The sequence below is a fragment of the Pelecanus crispus genome, chromosome 8 (genome assembly GCF_030463565.1).
Source record: "Pelecanus crispus isolate bPelCri1 chromosome 8, bPelCri1.pri, whole genome shotgun sequence".
NCBI lineage: Eukaryota > Metazoa > Chordata > Aves > Pelecaniformes > Pelecanidae > Pelecanus > Pelecanus crispus.
In genome coordinates this window covers 6,541,744-6,558,418 of record NC_134650.1, presented here as the reverse complement: position 1 = coordinate 6,558,418, position 16,675 = coordinate 6,541,744, and the positions used below count along the sequence as shown (strand labels likewise).

Sequence of the window (16,675 nt, the reverse complement as noted above, 5' to 3'; positions counted from 1 at the left end):
TCTGGCAGGCAGGAAGGAGTCACTGCTGCAGAGCACTGGCTTTACCTGGCGCCTTCCAGGAGAATACCGTGGGTGTGCCGTGCGTGGGTCAGTTAATCTGTACGCATTTTGGTAGCTCCAGCTCTGGGCATGCATGACAGTACAGGAACATTCTCTCCCTGGATCTGTGACTGACAGCTGTTACAAATCAGAACTTCAATCTTGCTTCCAGTTTTTGCAAAAGGCTTTATTGTGTAACTACCATACTGTGGTCACAGCAACTTCCAGAACAAGTGACTGTAGTGAACTGAAGGCACATTCATCGACACTCATCATAAAGCTCTGTATAGACAATTCATAAATTGACTTTTCTTCTCTGTACTTAGAGCAAATACAAAACTGTACACTAGCCGGCGAAACACACAGGAGCACCTACGGTGACGAGACAGAGGAACTGAAGTTAATGTGCAGAAAGACAGCAACGTCTAGAGGGATCAAATAAACGTAGAAATGCCATATACAAATTTTAATACAAATATCTATAAAAATCAGAAAAGTGAATTTGCAGTTTAGTTTCAAATAGAACTTCAAGGGAAATTGCAGTTGATTTAGTTTTCTTGCTTATTCCAGTTGCAGAAACATTAGCTTGCATAATCGCTACAAATTACACTGCTCTGTCTTACAGTGGAAAATATTAGAGACCAGACAGTCTGCTGCACAGAAGACGCCTGGAATTCAGAATTAAAAAAAATAATGGCTACTTTTCCGATGTTAAAGTGGTCCTGTCAAGGTTACGAAAGCCTTAGGAGGAATTAGATGAACACCGCTGAAGTAGTAAAGTGTGACAAGTGTCACAAACGCGGACGGGTTTAGGATACGACGGCAGTGCAAGTTCATTACTGGAACAAGTGTTGCAGAAGATGTCCCCGCAGTTTCTGCAGTGATGCTACAAACAGAGAGTTGGGATAAGCACAGCTGCCTCAAAATTGAGCATCAGGAAGAGACAAGCCAGACCTTATGAAAGCTGTCGGAGTCCACCGACATCAACCCCTACTTCCCACCAGGCCCAGCCCTCCCAGCACCTCCTCCTGCGCGGAGGACGCAAGGTGAGGCGCGCAGCAGAGCGACCTGGCACCGCCCGGAGCGGCTCGCCCCGGCGCACAGGCGGAGCAGGCCTGGCCAGGGGCCGGAGGAGCCGCTCTGCCGCCATTTCGCAGCGCTCTGGCACGTGAACCACATCACGAGAGCACAGCCCACAACAGCTCCCTACCAAGGAAAGGGCCCAAGCAGAAGAACATTATTTTTAGGATGAGAAATACCAAATAACTTCCTTATGTAGTTACCACGCCAACAAGATCTGGAATTGAAGCAGTGTCAGTCTTCCCTAGCAAACTATACAACAGTGCAATTTTTGTTTTCTCACAGAAAAAAGATTAAAAAAAAAAAAAATCCATTGAACACCACTACCTTCCTTCTTGAGATAGAGAATTCCTTTTCACATTGCTTGCAGTGTGTTGCTTCATCATCCTTCAGCCAGGTATGACCCTAGAAAATTGGAAGGAAAACCTCACTGTAGATCCAAATAGATTTAGAAAATAAAATTCAAAGGCAGTTTACCAATGTTGTTGGTATTTTTCAAAAGCCATCTTTTAAAGTAGGATAACCGTGGTAAAATTTGAAGGTGTTAAATGAAATGCATATGCTTGGTCAAAATACCCATGAGATGCAGAGTACCTTTAGCGCTTTATTTACTTCTTTTATATCTTCCATCTTCAACTTTGATCTGGAAAAAAAAAAAAAATGCCCTCTGCATGACTTGACATGTAGTTGTGTTCAATTCTGCCTGCCATTCCTGTGTCCAGCCACTGAATCTGAACTCTAATCCTTCCGTCAGCTCCCTGTTACAACTCTGAACTGCTCAGGATCACCAGGAAGCTTTGGCACTCTGGGGGTTTGCCCCCTTTTCAGGATATTTGGAAGAATGTGGGAAAAGCACAGTTCCACTGTAAGAACTAAGCGTTCACTGTATTGTTTCCTATCTCAGCCAGGATCTTCTGTCACTTTTATTTCACGGCTGTTTAGTTTCCCATGCATAGTAATTGCCTCCTAAAATTCTCATGTTTATTGATTTTTATAACTGGATGCGTTTTAAAATGATTTGTATTGGTTTGATACTCCATCCTCCACATTACGACACTTCAGGAGTTCAGTTCCTAGAACTTACTGGCTGAGATGAAGCCCCATTTCTTGAAGTGCTTGCTCCTGCTCCTCACAGACTTTCTCTAACTGCTGCTTCTCATCTTGCAGTTTTCTCAGTTCCTATAAAATTAAGCACAAAATCAAGTTTTTTGTGTGCTAGGTTTGACCTGGAACCTAGATCAGACAGTCTATCCAAGCTAGCCAAGCAGTTCACAAGAACAAGCTCCTTTAGAAAGCTACCTATTTCTAAGGCTTGATTTTTAGAATTACACGAGTGAACTACCCACGGGTTCTTGTGGAGCACAAACAACGAAATCATTTAACCATATTTACCAGAAAGAGAGGAAGATTTTCAGGCTTTAAACATCCTTGAACATAGCTAGAATGCAGCAGTCCTGTGGCCACACACGAGCGTATAGACAGATACTGGTGTACAATTGTGCCTTCAAAACCTAAACTGCTCAATACATAGGAGCAAATTCTCTTTAGATTAATAAGAATGATTGTGCTTAAAAAATACATCGCATTCAGTTGTTTTGAATGCTTGAAAACGGGTTCTTATTTTATTACAGAGCAGGTGAAGGACTTCACGCAGTCAGTGAAAGCTCCGAACTTGCCACTTCCTGCCTGAGCAGGGGTATCCCACCATGGGACAGCTCAGGAGCTTTCTGTCCCCAGCTCTCCCACCTCAGCTTCAGCTGCTGACTGATGGACGGCTCGGACACTTGTGCAGCTGAGGCAGGGCAGACAGAAACCTCCTCAGCCACCTCTAGCTAAGCTGTTTTCATTGCCTGAGCCCTATTACTGCTCCAAGTTCCTTCTCTTGGCATTTCATGTGCAGACTTGCACTGTCAGCCAAGCTTTTGAAACCACTCAGAGGAGAGTGGCACAGAAGAAATTACTCTACTACAGATGCAAACATTGCACTGGTTCTGAGTCAGCTTTAATCCGGGACACTGGGCGTGTTTGTACTGTGCATACCTTTTTCAGTCCTTCCATTTGTTGCAATTCTGTTTTAAGCAGAGTGGTAGCGTCCTTCTCTTGGTGTAGTTCTCTTTGCAAAGTTTGTCTCTGTTCCTTTTCAGATTTTAACTCCTTTTCCAGAGTTGAGCTATTTAAAAATAATTCATTCTAAGAAACCCCATAGCAGAAAAATATCCTATAGCACTTAAGGATAGCAACAGTATGAGAAGAAGAAACCTTGTCCAAAAGAGGGCAAAAACTAGAGTGGTGTTCTGGGAAAGGAAAGAACGGGGATGTTATGGCAGCAGACATCAAAAACTATATTAGCATTTTCAGGTCACAGAAAACAAGCAGCAATGAATGGCTAGAAGGAAAAAAAAAAAAACCAGCCCAAAACCAAAACACCAAAACCAATCCCCACAAGGACATATTTGACTACCTGTCAATTTGACTACCTTGTGTTTAAACAGCCATGTTTAAAAATGACACTCTACCCTGAAGTCTGAACAGTGAAAGAACCATTTTCTGGAGGTATTAGGAATCTTTAGAGGATTAACATTCCCTAACAACATCAGGATGCCCCCCAAACCTCTCCAAAAACCCCAATCCATTTGGATGACAGTCACTTCTATGCTCAGCCTAGAAGCATGACCATATCTGTCTCCTGATTTAGTGGAAAAGCAATCGAAAGCTCCATTCCTAGTCAGAATGACCAGATTTCTGCTGGCACTCTGTGCTCTAAATTGAATGCTTTGCTAGACCATGCGTACTTCTGTCAATACTTGCTGAACCCAATCTAATTCAAACCTACCCCTCTTTAGGTCCTGGCACAAAAGGAGCAGAAAGCACTTCTTAAAGAAATGGCAGTAGGGAAGGAAAAAAAACCCAATCAGATTAAATACCATTTGCTATCCAGCTGGGACATCTGCTGCCGACAAGTGTCAAGCCTGCCAGCAAGCTCTTGCTTCATCTTGTTGCATCTTTCTTCTGCGGCCTGCCTTGCCTTTTCTGCATGCTGCAATCTACGAAGTAAGGAACGTGTACATTTGTTGTCAATTCACATACTCCTTGCCTACACCCTCTCGTTTTATTCTTTCAGATTTGCCATACAGATCTTTATAAAAGCTTGAACTGAAAATGCTAGCGGAGAAAAAAATTACTTTGAAAGCAACTGTTTCTGGAAAAAAAAACCCCAAAGTGAGAGTCATACTTGTTCTTAAGCTAAAGTCAACATGTTTTTAAACAGCCTGTCTATGGAAGAGCTATGGTTTTCGAATGGGTCAATTATGGGCATGTTTGCCTGGGAAAAGAGAACAGGCAAGCCCAGAGGGCTATAAGGAGGAGAAAGGAAAAAGAACATCATGCTGGCACACATGCCCGAGTGTCTGCAGGAGGTGTATGAAAGGTCATCCTAAAAATGTTTCAGTGGGAAACTTTCTACTGATTTCAGTGTTGACTTTTTGAGCTTGTAATTATTACCTCTCTTCCATTTGTTTCATAGAGGACATCATCTCATTTGCTTTTCCTTCAAAAGAGGATATTGCTTCTGTTTTCTGTTGTAATGAACACTCTGCATTCTGTAGGAATAAATGAATAAATACTCCAGGTAATACACTTTAGCTTTCTAAAGCACAAACTGTTCATGTTTAATGAAAGTCTGCCACTAGATAAAGAATGTTTAGCTTGTTACAGGCCGTGCCTGGGTCTAACCGGAATGTACGAACAAAATACTGATAATGCCAGAGCAGAGACTCCTCAACTTGTTTTGTTAAGAGCTCAGAAAAAAGCTTAACTGTACTATGTTTTGACCTATGAGATCAGCTACAAGCCAAAAATCTTCTCTTTAGAAACGAGCTTGAAGAAAGAAACTATCAGATTAAACTGACAGGATAAGAATATCAATTATGATTTGAATGTAACAACTGCAGTCAGCGGGCATGGAACCAGGAAGTAAAAAAAAAATACAAAGTAAGTACTGCTTTTGAAAGCAAAGGCATACCTCAGCACTGGGGCTTCACTGGCCACTGCCTTGCAAGTTTCCATGCATCTGTGAAGGAGGCAAAGGCCTGGATAAAGCCTGAACGGGTGTCAGGAAACAGTCCATAAAAATTGAGAGAAATCCCCTCTGGATTTCTGGCACCATATATGGGAGGGGCAGTCTAGTTAAACTCCTATGTCGTTAACGGAGACAAGCTCTGTATATTTTGTGTGAACGCTACTACTCCACCACTTCCTTGTAGAAATGCCTATCAGTGTATTTTTTGTCCAATTGAAAAAAAAACCCAAGACAAAACACCACAACCCATCCAAACAACAACAAAAAACCCTGCAAAAACATTCCCCAACCCCTGCAATATATATGACACAAAGGATGGGGAAAGTAAACTCTAAAAACTGCCAGGGTAAGGAAGAGACTGAGGAAGGGAGACAGGCCCAGAAAGCAAAAGGTTTTTCATTTTACTTCTCTATAACCATCTTGGATCTGCAGAGCCAGGTCTTACGCTAAAGGGAGTATAACAAAATATCTAAACCAATCCAACAACTTTTTGGTAGCTCCAGCGGCCAGCCTGACCACAGAGTTCCTCCCTCCCCAAACCCTGTGTTGCCCTTCCACTGGCTACAGCACTCAGCTGACCATTTGGGTACAGGCTACAGAGATAGACAAAAATAGCCGATAGTTTTCTATTGGTTTAGAGAGGCTTGTTGTTGGTTTCTATGGTAAACAGCGTCAAATGTGGTGCACGTGAAAGGCAAGACAACACAGATGGGAAGAAGCAAGACAGTTCTTGGCTGCAGTAATTAATTTTCTTTTACAGACTAATCATTCAGTGGTTGGAACAGAGGACCCTTGTGAACACCTCCCCTGCGAGAGCTCTCCATTTGTCTCAGCGTTTGCTGCACGATCCTATGGCAGACTACGCAGCATACTCGAGGAAACTCCCTTTCTTTCCAAACATACCCCGTATAATAACATCAGTGAAGCATACTAAAAAAATTAAACAGTTTTAAAATAGATATTCTTAAGAAAAGTGTTGCATCTAAGTATTATTTCGGATGCATATAAGTGCAGATGCATCCCCGGTGCACAATTAATGCGTACAAGACCACCACTACAGCTGTTCTTTCTATTCTCCAGTAGGTACATACCTGAGATTTGTGAAACATCTGCAAGTTAATAGCCTTCACTTCTTCTAACTGTTGGCGAAGTGCAACTAAAGTGTCTTGTTTTTCATGAGTATCTTTTTCCAGAAGTTTCATGGCAATTTCCATTTCTGTTTTCATTCCAATTTGTAGCTCCAACTCTTTCTCTAGTTCCTTACAAAGAGATTTCCTAGTTACTGCTACGTAGTCCTATGTCAGGGATAAGCATTTCCAAAACCCATATAACCCCATACACAAACCAGGTATTACTCTGAGATAATACTGAACTATGACTTCACAGAAGAGTCAGGTCTCAAATCATACATTAAGTTAGTAAGACCAAAATACTGCTTCAGCTCTCCAGATCAGGGCAAGGGTGCAGATCTGCTGGCATGAAGTGTAGAGCTCAGGGTGTAACTTAGCAGCCTGCCAAAGGTGGCATTTCTCCTGGCAGCTGGAGTTGGGCTGACTTAGAGCCATAGGCTTCAGCAAGCCTGGGCACCCTCTTCACCAGTCACGAATTAGCAGTTCACTGTGCACTGCTGTGCATATACCATATTTTCGTCCATAAAGACAGTTGCCTCTCTTTGGGTTTTGATCTTGGTCTCTGCTATAATAATGCTGGTAGGCTCTTAAACAAGGGAAAACCTTTTATTTTGAGCATTCCAAAAGCCCCGATTTCCAGTTCTTTACAGACACTGCTAACGACCAATGTCCAGCATCTTGCTTGCAATTCCTTTATGAATTCTGAATAGCTGCAAAAAGTGCACAGCATACGTCTTGTATTTGTAACGCTACCTTAAAGTACGCAGCACCCTGTATCTTTCATTTTACTTTCTATAGTTAGTTTCCTTACCAGCCTAATTTTTTTTTCTTCTTTCAACTGCTTCCAAACATCACTGTACATTTCATCAAGACCCTGGCGTGACTGCTTGTAAGTATCCAATTCTACTTTTGTATCCTCTTTTGTTACCTACAAGAAACATCAGCAAAAAAGCCACATAAGATCACAAAGCTATGTATTTAAAGTATGCCTTCAGTTCTTGTGTGTAACACAATATTTCTACGTGCTATTTCAAGTAAAATCCTATTTTACAATTAATAAGCCAGCAAATGTTAATAAGCTAAAATTTCAAAGAATCAAGTAAAAATAAAAAGAAACCATTCTAATACTTCTAATGCTTTCTCCCTTCTGCAAGTATACATTTAAGTGCATAGTAAAGAGCAGTAAAATCTAACGCCTATGCATACTATACACAAAAGCAGTGATCTACACAGTAGCATGCTAAACTGTGCTTAGCATTCCAGTTCAAAGTGCTTTTGAGAGCACTAACTACAGCTGATCAAAAGAGATCACTTATTTTAAGGATCCTCATCACCTTTAAATAGGTGTCCCACCTCTACGCTTTTTTCACTCCGTTCACGAATTAATTCATTTTGTTGTTTTAACTGCTGCTGCTCTTCCTGAAGTGATCCAATTCGGTCGGTTGCTGCTGCAAGCTGTTTACAAAGAGAACATATCTATATTTAAACACTGTACAAGCACACAACATCTGGAGGAATTCTAAAGTTAGTAGCTCAGCCTTTGTAGCAGGTGTGCTGCTCACTTCCCTTTTCGTCCCTCTCATTCTCCTCAGAAGCTGCCTGACCCTTTTGCAGCCGTACTCACTGTACAGCCAAAATTAATACGCCCACCAACATTTGTTCATTTGACTTCTACTTCACGCCCTCATCAATCATTTTTAAATATTAACCGTGCGAAGAAATGCATCCTAGTGTAAAAGGCTAACATCCACCACCCATCTGTGATCTGTGGTATTCATTCTGGTATGAACTAGAAGTCATACAGCAAGTCAGGGTTGACATTCACTGGTGGAACCTTAGGGCATTTTCAAGTGGAGATACTCCAAAAAGTATTGGAAATTGGACTACACAGATACACTCTGAACTCATATATATAATAATATATATAAACACTAAAACACCACCACCACAACAGAAACCAAAGCAACCATTAGCATGCATGCTGCTGGACTCTATTTCAGTTCCCAGCTAGGAAAGATTTCCTAATGGAAGTATGATTCGTTTCCTTCTCTTTTTCCAAGTTCTGTTTAAATCACATGACATACATACGCACGTGTATGTGCAGAAGGAAGAGGGACAAATGTTCATTATAGTCATATGATTACTTTTGGGTGGAGACACCATTGCAAGATAAAAAACTTGATTAAGGAGACCTGTCTAACAAATAGGTGCCCAAAAGCATTTTAGCAACTAACATAATGCAGAAGCTTTCCACAGAGCTTTCCCCATGTCCCAACTCATGCCGGTGCTACCAGTCCCCCACACTTCCTTAGCATGAATTCAAATATTAGGTCTAACGTATATTCTTAGGGGGTTTTGCCTCTGATGGAAAAGAGCTATGAGAAATATTTAACAGACCAGACACAAACCTCTTCCTGGAGTTTTGAATTGGTCTTCTCTAAACAGTCTATTTTGTTCTGAAGATCTGCAACTGTGCAACTGCAGCAAGGAAAAGAGATGTATAAAAACAATAAAAGAAGTGCCAGTGTTCATTTATTCCTAGCCTCAACCATACTTTTACCACCTTGCATTTGTTAACAATGAAATACTTTTGTAAGCTGGCAAAAAACTCAGAAGAAGTACAATTGTCCCTCTTAAGCTCCGAGAGGACCATGCATTTGCCTACGGTTGGCCACCGACTGTATTAGTTGGCAGCCCTGTTCTGGCTTAGCTTTTGCAGTCTTAATACCTCTCTGATGTTCAAGAGGGTACGTGAGGCCTGCTCCTCCCACTGAGCAGCTTTTGGAAGAAGAACAGAGACTCTTCCTCTAAAGAATGAATTTCCAGATGCACTTGTAATAGTTTTCTCTTGAAAAAGTAGCTCCAAAATCTTTTATTAATCACTAATAAGTCTCAAAAAGGTCAATGATTATCACTCAAACTTGTTTTCTGCATTGCATGTGCCATTAGAAGAGTAAGACTACAAAATTAAACTATGATTTTGGGAAATAATCAGAAAAGGCATTTCAATATCAGACAAAAATCTACAAGACTGACAGCAGAGACATTCAAAGTCATACTGGACAAGCTAAATAGGACAAGTATTTGTACATTAGAATAGATGAAAATCCCACCTTAGATGTCGGTTAAGTTCTTCCACATAATGCTTCTGGTCAAGGACAGCTGTAATCCCTCCATCTCTAGTTGTAAAAGTGAGAACTTATTGATTGAGAAGAAAATCCTTCATTCTAAAGTGTTAGTTTGTACTACTTGCAAACTGAGCTGAAACCTTTTCTCCTTTTCTTATAAGAATACTTGTGCCTGAGCTAGACCAGAAGCACTAGGGAGATGAAGCAGCTGTTTGGCTGCTAAACAGTAAAGTGCTCTGAAGTGCAGGAAGCACACAAACTATGAAGTCTCCTCCATTCACTACAGGTCTTCTAGATACAGTGATGCACACAGTTGCAGTCTCTAATTCACCTAACGTTTCACCTAAAAGTACTTTTTTCTGCTCCATAACTGATCTCTCCTACAAAGACAGCTACTTAATTGAGAGCATTTCTGAAACAAGTGTTTAGAAACAAAGCAGTGATTTAGTAGCGGGTGACCTGGCAGATCATGTCTCCTAAAACCCAGTAAGAAACACAACCTAAAATCTGGGGTGCTTTTAATTCGGTCCCAGCTCAAGACACAAACTCTCCATGCTGTATTGTTGTTAAAACTACTGTGTGCTCAACCTTTGAAAGTTAGCACTTTTGTTTAGCTAACAAAATCTATTTTGGATTCTCTTTTTTGGATGATTAAAAGAGTTTGAGATCTCTCGCACTCATGTGCTCCCACAGACTGACAGGTTTGTTCTACAAAAACCGTAACAATTTAGAATCACTAATTCACCATACATACTGTTTGCCATCACTATCCTGTGTTTCCTTAAGGTACAAGGAAAAATCAATCACTCCAACCTGAAAAATATATTTAAGATATTAACACACCTTTGCAGTGCAATTCTGCATAACAGCAGGCATTACTTTATATTTGGAAAAAGCTAAAAATCTGAAGTTCAAGTTTAGAGAGACAGATAACACCTATATTCTTCCCAGCTGAAGCAAACATGCAAGCTAGTGTTTGTCATAAAAGCATCACAATAACCATATTCAGTGTGCTCAGTTTCCTAGCAGATATTAGTTTTGACAGCATTTCCATAAACTGCTACTTAAAGAGATGGACACTTATGTACTTTTTTTTTTTTTGATTCAACGCAGAAAAGATGACAAGCTTCAACGCAGGACATTCTCAACAGAATTCTGGACCCGTCTCAGTAAAGTATTTATGGATGTGCTTAATTCTACTAGAATCTTATACCGACTGATCCTACTTAAGCTTTAATTTTCACCTGGGAGTCCAAGTCTTCTCCTTTCAAGCAAAGGTTTGCATCAATAACATTCAGTCCAACTAGCAGACCCACAATGACTGCTCCTTCCTCCTCCATCATCAACGCATCAGGTTCATAAAATTCACTAGAAGAAATATTATAAGGCATCACTGCACATCAAACAATTATAATGGTATATCCATCACTGAAATCATATAAACAGTAATGTAGCCCTTATAAAGCTCAGCTGATCAGCGCCTTCTCGCTAATTTATTGCACAAGGCAGAAGACGCAGAACTCACAGAAAATACTCTACTTGTTCCTCTGTAGGCTCACTGCAAAAACAATGAACAACTTGCTCCCCTGCAGAGTGCAAGAGTAAGCTTAAAGTTAAGAGGTCATTAATTGACCAGGTTACAGCAATGTAAGGTTTCAGTGATTCAGTGAATACAATCTATGTACGTCTGCACTGTTACCTTAATAGATGCTTATGGTCCAAGAGCACTTTGAGATAATCTGCCAGTTTCTTTTGCATGAGTGCTAGATAAAGCCAAGCCCTTCCTCTTCCCACAGCAGTCCTAAAATGAAAAGTTGCATGTTTTGGAAAAAAGAAGGCATTTTTTTAAATTAGATTTGTGCAATTCAAAATTCTCCCTTTACAAAGGGAGATGAAAGTTGTTATTTACTAAAAACCCAAAAATTAAAAAAAAAAAAAAAAAAAAAAATCCCTGGGGAAATGAAGTGTTGTGTCCAGAACACAGAAGCATTTAAGTATATCCCATTGCTTCAGCAGTCTTCCTAACTTGGAAAGACATACAAATTTCCAATTACCACCATAACCCAACTATTGATGCATCCTAGCATTAAAACTAGTCTCTTCCCATCATCCTGAATTACCCAAATGGAATACTATTAGCACATGCACAAAATGACACAAAGTCATAAAAGCAAGGGAAAGAGGAGGAAAGAAAATACCTGTGAAGACTTTAGGCTTATTTTTAGTGATGTTATAAAAGTTTCTAAATGCTGTTTTTAATCCGACAGCATTGTTTGAATCAGAAGCCCTGCGTATTTTGAGATATCCTCCTTATCTCTTGGAGAAGTCAATGACTCCTACATACCCTATTTTTTCTTTGGGAACAAGATCTCATTAAGGAAGGCGAGAGACTACATGAAGGATTCTTTTTCCCAGCAGTATAAGTGAAATGCATCGCCCCCAACAATCAACTTACTTCAACTCCGGGAGATTTTTAACACTAGTTGCTATGTCTGATGCTTCAGGACAAAGTTTTTCCACTAGCTCCAAAGGACCAAAAAAGGATTTGTTCTGTCCAATAAAAGTCTTCTTCACTAAAGGGAGTATACAGAGAAGTTTGTGAGGATAAGTGACAGGCTTCCAACTCCAGAATTACAGATTTTAGCCTGCTCTTTACTTTGTCTTACCAGCTCCTAATACATCAATGAAAAGAGGGCATTAAAAATACCTTGACAGTTTAGCAGGCACAAAATACAGGGTATATGAGAAGGTAACCACATAGTTATAGCTGTAATATTGATTAGCATCATAAGCTGTATGCAATTAATATTAACGCCACACAGAAGTCAAAGTGGCACAGCGAGACACGACACAGACTCATTTATCTGCTCCTCCTCAGCGTGGCAGCCGGGCCAGCGGCAGGGGAGCGGGCGCCCACCTTTCAGCCCGTGCTTGAGGCAGTGCTCCAGCACCACGAAGAACTGCTGCAAGGGAGGGAAGTCAGAGTCCAGGGTCCGGCCTAGGCTCAGGGCCGACTGGATGAGGGTTTTGATACTGAGCTTCATCATGTTCATGAGGTTGGCGCGCTCCTCCATGGCGTGGTATCGCGCACCTGGGCGGGGGGACACGGGTGGAGAAAGAAAAGCTGGTTTTAGAAACGCAGTCCTCCAGACTCCTCACAGCGCTGACAAGAGCGGTGCCTCCCCGTCTCGGTCTCCATCTTGCGGAGGTGAAGGGCTTGAGGAGAGCTGGGTGGAGGACACGGGTGACTCCCCCCCGCTGCCTACACGCTGAACGGGCGGATCGAGACCTGACACCGGCGGGGGGGGGGGGGGAGCGGGGCCGCTGCCCGGGCCCTGCCGCCCCCGGGGGACGCGGCACCTACCCGCCGGCCCAGCGCCGCCTCGGCGGCCGCCCGGGGTCCCCACCTGGGCGGCGGGGCAGGACGGCGGCGGGCGGCCCCGGCGCGGGCTGAGGCGACCCCGCGTTACCACGGCAACAGCGCACGCCCCGCCCCCGCCCCCCCGAACTCTCGCGAGACCGCGCGTGAGGAGGGCGGGCCCGGCGCCATTTTAGAAGGAGTGCGGCTGCCCGGCCGCGCCGCCGGAGCCCAGCGCCCTCCGCCAGCACCGCTCCTCCTCTCCGCCGTCCCGCCAGGCAGGCGCTGCTGCTCCTCCCCGCCAAGGCGGGGCGGGCTCCCCTCTGAACCTGAAGGAGGGCGAGACAAAAAAGCCAGGCTGCTGCTCCTTCTCCAGTCAACAACAGGTTCTGACAGAGGCCGCCAAGCGCAGGCCAGTGGTCATTAAATCATCTTCTGAGCCAACGCTCTTGCGTTAGGAGAACCCTGCCGTCACCCATGGATCAAACATGGTCATACTGCCTTGCAGAAATAGCAGCTGCAGAAGACCAAGTCTAACAGGTAGAGCCCTGTGTCAGTCACATGCAAGATTATTAACACTATTCCTAACACCGTGCAAAAGTCTCTTTCTGTACTAATTTTCATTATTACCTTCCTTTTTGTGCACATAATGTTAACTTAGGGTTAAAAACGAGCAAAACTCTTCCCGTATCAGAAGAGTGAAAACAGGGAGTCGTTCTAATCAAATTGATCTTAATAATCACAAAGCATGCGAAGTCCTGTCTTCTCAGTAGCCTACTGTACCAGTGACTATAGTCAACTTAGTGGATGCCTCAAAATTGCATGTAGTGTCTTGAGATGAGACTGAGGATTAAAAGGGCCGTAATGTTTTGAATTTTGATGTCAATATTGTCAGGTTACACATCAGGTACAGAAAAAAAGCTGGCTGCAGAAACAGAAAATCAGTGACTTTCTTTGGATCCTGGGGTGTTTCAGTAGCAACACCAACTTATTTTGATGGTTTCCTGAATTTGTATTTTTACTTTATCAGGAATACTTTGCTTGTAAGCCTTGCTCAAGATACACATACAGTATTATCTATAAGACTTAAGAATACTGTGAATGAAATGTTCTTTATGAACACAAATTTAAATTAAACAGTGTCTTAGGAGGGGGTTGTATTAAGTTAAATAGTTACTTGAACAGTATTTTTTAGACTGTGGCAAATTTACACAGTCAAGTATACCTTCTGCAAAACTGTGTACAAGTTGGTACATGCAAAATAGATAGGTATTACACACATTACCAAAGCCAAGCCTCAAAGATTAGGTCTCGGGTCACCTAAGTGCAAAATACACAGACATTATAGTGCAATCTTTAAGAATGCAGTCACACAGTCTCGTATCTCATTCAATTCAACAGATTCATTTTAACATCTTTTTGAAGCCCCACGCCTTGTTTACTGTAATTATTCGGCACACTTGAAGTCAGAAAACACCGAATCACAAAGGAAAGCTAACAGTTCTCCATCTCTTGGTCTTTAAGATTGCAAGTCTTTCTTGATTTGTATTCTTTAGATTTGTAGCTCCCGGCCTTCTCTGCAAGGCAGGACATAGTTTCTTCAACGGCAGACACTGGTTTTATGATGTGCCTTCCTACATGTCCAACTGACTGCACAGTGTGCAGCACAGTTTACATGTGATCAACAGGTCTGAAGCAGCAGGTAGAGGTTACAAAATCTCTGGAAAAAGATGGCAGCAGGAAACAAGTTGCTAGTTTTCCACAAGTTTTTGCAGGCCTCAGCTTATGTCTTAAAAATACCTGCTTTGAATTCAATTTGTAGTGCTTGGTCAAAGGTAATAATGAATAGGTAGAATAGGTGATTTAGTACCTGTTCACATTTCTTCATATCTAAGTTACGAACAGATTTTTCTTATGGAATTTTCTATAAATCTCATGAACGTATCGCCTGAATACTTTGAACAATTTGGGGAGGTAGTGTTGTATTTCCTTACTTTATAGATAAGAAGCTGAAAAAATATGGTGAGAGTTCTGTGAAGTGTGGGAGCTCCATTTCAGGCAAGAGAACATTTTCTTCCCCACCCCTTGCCAAATACTGTATGTTGTTTTGAATTACATCTATTCACAGCATTATTCCAAATGCAGCTGAAGAAAATGGGATATTCTGCCCTTTGTCCGGTCAGATCCTAGATGCTCAAGATGGGCATCCAGGAGACAAATCTCTGAGAAGTTTGGTGTGAGACTTGTAGATGCAGGGAAAGACAAGAATCTATTTTTTTCAGGAGAGAATTAATCTTAAACTCTGACTACGCAACATTGAGCAATTTTTACAAAAAAATAAAACATCCATCAGCAGTAACTTATTTCACCAGGCAGTCACAATTCATCCCCACAGAACTCCAGCTTGAACACTTAATATCATTAAAAACAAAAAAGGTCAGCACCAGTTAGCAAAACTGAGCTCCATTGCTCCAAAACCATCGCGAGCCTGGAGTACAAGACTCCAGGCCCAATTACTGCTACATTTGAATGGTCTTGTTTCCACGTTATATCACTGAGATTTAATTTCCACATGAATTCAACTAAAGCCCTTTCAATTCAGTTCTAAGAGACCCGTACCATAAATCTGTACAGTTGCTATATCCATGAATACAGTGTTTAATAAAGCAAGCTGTGGTTAAATAGCAGGCATTTTTAGCATAGTTAAAAAGTAATTTATAACAAATCTGTTAGTTCACTTGTCCACTTTCTGACATGAAAGCTACACTGGTACAGTATAGTTCCTTCTCCGAACCAGCGCACCTAGGAAGGATAACGCACCGAGACCACTTACGGGCGCAGTCATTCTGCTGCTGAGCTGAACTTTAAGGGAGAGGGAGAAAACTAATCAAATCAAAGCCTACTGCACAAAACTAAAGTAAATTTTCCCAAATATATTCAGAGTTTAGGATTCTTCCGAGTACAATAAATTTTCTTAAGTCCTACATCCGTGGTGTTTTTATAATTTTGCTTAAATAAAAACCTGCCGCATCGGATTTTTAAAAAGAAATTCAAAGTAATAATCATGCATCACCGACACTAATCAACAGCACTTACGGGAGCAAACTTATTTGTGCACCATAAAAGCAAGTTTACTAAATAAACATAACCATACTTGTTTTTGCTGTGCTGTCATTGCTGACTGGTTTGGATATGAATCCTACCAAAGATGCAGACTTCAGAGCGTTGCCGTAGCTCAGCGCTAAGTTTTCCGAGGCTTTCTTGGCCAGCGACAAGATAGGAGCAGACCACCTCGCTTCTTCCGTTTTCTGTTTTTCCTCGTTTTTCAACTCGGCCGTATTAGGAATCTGTTTTTTGTCAATTATCTCAAAGTCGTCTTTTATTTCCGCGGCAGACGCCGTGCAACTCTCCCCTTCAGCCATCTTCAACGCGTCACATGACACTAGTCATGAGCAATCGAGTCGGCAGCCCCACGCCCTGCCCGCCTGCCCGCCTCCCTCCCGCCTGCCTTCCCTCCCTGCCTGCCTGCCTCCTTGCCCGCCCGCCCGCCTCCCTCCCGCCTGCCTTCCCTCCCTGCCTGCCTGCCTCCTTGCCCGCCCGCCCGCCTCCCTCCCGCCTGCCTTCCCTCCCTGCCTGCCTGCCTCCTTGCCCGCCCGCCCGCCTCCCTCCCGCCTGCCTTCCCTCCCTGCCTGCCTGCCTCCTTGCCCGCCTGCCCGCCTCCCTCCCGCCTGCCTTCCCTCCCTGCCTGCCTGCCTCCTTGCCCGCCCGCCCGCCTCCCTCCCGCCTGCCTTCCCTCCCTGCCTGCCTGCCTCCTTGCCCGCCTGCCCGCCTCCCTCCCGCCTGCCTTCCCTCCCTGCCTGCC

At 42.7% G+C, this 16,675-nt stretch overlaps 1 protein-coding gene and 1 long non-coding RNA gene across 4 annotated transcripts; one reads left to right on the top strand and one right to left on the bottom strand.

The window, feature by feature from the left end:
* Nucleotides 1-125: 125 nt before the first annotated feature.
* On the bottom strand, nucleotides 126-16,236 carry RUFY1 (RUN and FYVE domain containing 1). Of its 3 annotated transcripts, XM_075714751.1 has the most exons (19): nucleotides 15,968-16,236; nucleotides 12,373-12,546; nucleotides 11,911-12,028; nucleotides 11,155-11,256; nucleotides 10,700-10,823; nucleotides 10,206-10,268; nucleotides 10,133-10,139; nucleotides 9,441-9,498; nucleotides 8,736-8,805; nucleotides 7,681-7,782; nucleotides 7,139-7,255; nucleotides 6,289-6,456; nucleotides 4,621-4,718; nucleotides 4,044-4,163; nucleotides 3,160-3,289; nucleotides 2,204-2,298; nucleotides 1,714-1,762; nucleotides 1,447-1,524; nucleotides 126-925 (listed from the first exon to the last, which is right to left on the bottom strand). In XM_075714751.1, exons 1-19 carry the CDS (start codon nucleotides 16,233-16,235, stop codon nucleotides 782-784), a joined length of 2,085 nt encoding a protein of 694 aa, XP_075570866.1. In that variant the 5' UTR covers nucleotide 16,236; the 3' UTR covers nucleotides 126-781. The 3 variants fall into 3 exon arrangements, with proteins under 3 accessions (XP_075570866.1, XP_075570865.1, XP_075570867.1); XM_075714750.1 differs by lacking the exon at nucleotides 10,133-10,139 and having other exon boundaries at nucleotides 9,441-9,506; nucleotides 10,210-10,268; XM_075714752.1 differs by lacking the exons at nucleotides 126-925; nucleotides 1,714-1,762; nucleotides 10,133-10,139 and having other exon boundaries at nucleotides 1,474-1,524; nucleotides 9,441-9,506; nucleotides 10,210-10,268.
* LOC142594083 (uncharacterized) lies at nucleotides 1,483-4,035 on the top strand. Its single transcript, XR_012831240.1, has 3 exons — nucleotides 1,483-1,516; nucleotides 1,874-1,984; nucleotides 3,963-4,035. It is a non-coding gene; the product is annotated as an uncharacterized LOC142594083 (long non-coding RNA).
* Nucleotides 16,237-16,675: the final 439 nt, after the last annotated feature.